We start from the raw sequence: 2,862 nt of genomic DNA on the forward strand, positions 1-2,862 counted from the left end.
ATAAATGTTAACATTTAAATTACAAATTATTTTATCTTCTTTATTTTATATATTCAAATGCCATTATAAATGTGACTCATGTATGTGGTTTATATTTAAATTTCAAACCATATATTTATAGAGAGAAACAAAAATCATAAATGATGTAAGTAAATGTGTTTTATGACATACATAAACAAATACAAAAATTAATAATTTAAGTACAATAAGAATATAAATCCTAATCTATGCGGTGTCTCTGGCACGGCCTAAGACTTCCATCTGTGGTGTCACCTCTAGCTCTCCTCAGACAACGAGTCATGATGTCATGTAAGTCAGTGCCCTTAGTGACCATCCTGAGGTTGATGACCCGCTCCAAATCCTCAGCAATCGCTCCTAAATCCTGAGCCATCCCCTGACATCCTTCGCAGTGAACCTGTCACAGTCAAAATAACAAAGTCAATATCACATTTTAAAAAATTTAAATTATGAAAAACTACAGAAGTTATGTTTACCACTGAATGCGTAGGGAGATCGGTCGTGACTGAAACCTCGGGGATGGGTGGCTCGACGAACTCCTCATGATGAGGGGGAGGCGGATGTCTCGACGCAGCAGTCTCCTCGGTCCGCGTGACGAATAGGTGCGATATCCGAAAAAACCACTCCATGTAGTCTGCTGCCACCTGTCCAGGAACTACACAAAGCTCCCCTGAAGGCACCAAATGGTCTGGAAAATTCAGCCACCGGTCATCTATATCGTCACCCGTCAAAGAATCACAAACCGGCAGCGGAGGGACCGTCTGAAGGTAGCCAAACTGTCGAAGAACCCGCTCAGGTCGAACGTACACCACAATCTGACCCCACCTGAGCTGGCTGGTGTACGACGATATCAAGTCAAAGGCTCTGACTCACCGGTGCTCACCATAGGGCATCCAGCACACATCAGTCACACTCAGGGCATCCAAACGTCTCCGATACGGGGCTCCCTTGATCCCCGTCATATGAGCCTTACCTGTAAGCCACCTGCAGGCTCGTGGGCTCCCCTCATCATAAGCATCATGAACGACGGATGTATGCACTGTAGGAAAGTGCTCGTATATCCAACACTACAAAGACATAGTCAACATCAATACGAAAAAAGAGATTCAATGCTACTTCAATTTAAATTATCAGTGATAATACGTACCTGGAGAAGTGTAATATAACCGCCCAGCTACCGTGTAGAGGCTTGCGACGCGTCATTCAGATGGTCGTACATGTGGACTAATGCAGCCGCCCCCTAGGCGAATCCCCCTGCCTGGGCCAGGTCCCTGAAAGCCTCCAGGTGCACGACATGTACATGGGTTGAACTCTTGTTGGCGAAAAGAGTACAACCCACCAAGTGGAGCAGATACGTGCGGGCTGCTACAACCCATCGTCTGGTCTTGCACTGGCTCTGATACAAGTCTCGAAGCCACCCCAACTGGACATGAGGCCCACCAGCCTGTCGGGTCTCAAATGTAGCCTCCTCATGACTGACCTCAAGAAGCTCCGTCAGTAGACCAATGGCGTCTGAAGTAATAAGCGACTCGAACGTATGCAGCGCGCCAGTGATGGGAAGGTGTAGGAGTGACGCCACATCATTCAACGTGATCGTCAACTCGCCTATTGGCAGGTGGAACGTGCTAGTCTCGCGATGCCACCTCTCGACGAAGGCGAATATCAGTCCAGGATCAGTGGTGATAACAGAACACCTGATCAGTGGACTCAATCCGGTGCCAACAAGCAACCCTTCGATCTCAGCGCGCCAGTGATGGGAAGGTGTAGGAGTGACGCCACATCATTCAACGTGATCGTCAACTCGCCTATTGGCAGGTGGAACGTGCTAGTCTCACGATGCCACCTCTTGACGAAGGCGGATATCAGTCCAGGATCAGTGGTGATAACAGAACACCTGATCAGTGGACTCAATCCGGTGCCAGCAATCAACCCTTCGATCTCAGGCGCTGGTCTCCCAATTTTATCTACTTTTCTACCGTGGGAGACCAACTTCAGATCGGGTCGTTCCTAAATTGAATAACAATTTACAATAACGTGTATATAAAAAACAATCCAACTACAAATAATTTTTATGTAATTACTCAACATTAAAAACTACGTACCCGTCCACTCCAGATGCTGTGTGTGACATGCTCAGCAAAATCAGTCAAAATCGATGGGTCGCGTGGTCCACCGGGGAAACCCTCATCTGCAGCAGGTGACCCCAAGCTCCCATCAGTAGCCACTCCCTCTGTCTGAACAGCATCGGTGGCGCCTGTCATCTCTGGGGTGGCATCAGACACATGAGGAACATCCTCATGCAACTGAGGCACATCCTCAGGTCTCTCTGTCACGTCCTCACGCAGATGAACCTGTTGCCTACGTGCTGAAGCAGTAGGTCTGTGACACAGAGGAACATCAGCCTCATGCGTATCCTCACTAATGCCTCTACCTCTACCAACTCCTAACGCACGACCTAAACCTAGTGTTCTAACCATGATCTGAAATCATGAAGAACATTTATTTTTTTCTATCAAATTAAATATTCAAATAATTGGTAACAAAGCTTTGTCATTACAAATTTGTTCAAACACATGTTTTGTATGTTTCTTACTAATTTGGTCAAATTAAGTTTTCAATGTTTCTTGGACACGATGTTCTCATGACATGTGTGACATTCTCATTTTGGATATCTGTGACATTATGCTTCATTATGAGGGACATGTAGAACCAAGGTGTCATACCCTAATTTCGTCCGGGGATTATTACTTGATAACATGCAACCTCTGGTTAGCCGCTTTGAGATACTTGGCGTCCTTTGTTGCACAATAAATGAAGTCCTGAGACGTGTCAGAAATCAAAAGG

The 2,862-nt window shown here is 46.0% G+C and overlaps 1 protein-coding gene across 1 annotated transcript; it reads right to left on the reverse strand.

The window, feature by feature from the left end:
* Positions 1 to 1,258: 1,258 nt before the first annotated feature.
* Positions 1,259 to 2,495, reverse strand: LOC102661820 (protein MAIN-LIKE 2-like). Its single transcript, XM_014771777.2, has 3 exons — positions 2,121 to 2,495; positions 1,793 to 2,025; positions 1,259 to 1,712 (listed from the first exon to the last, which is right to left on the reverse strand). Exons 1-3 carry the CDS (start codon positions 2,493 to 2,495, stop codon positions 1,259 to 1,261), a joined length of 1,062 nt encoding a protein of 353 aa, XP_014627263.2.
* Positions 2,496 to 2,862: the final 367 nt, after the last annotated feature.

The sequence above is a fragment of the Glycine max genome, chromosome 2 (genome assembly GCF_000004515.6).
Source record: "Glycine max cultivar Williams 82 chromosome 2, Glycine_max_v4.0, whole genome shotgun sequence".
In the NCBI taxonomy this organism is placed as follows: Eukaryota; Viridiplantae; Streptophyta; class Magnoliopsida; order Fabales; family Fabaceae; genus Glycine; species Glycine max.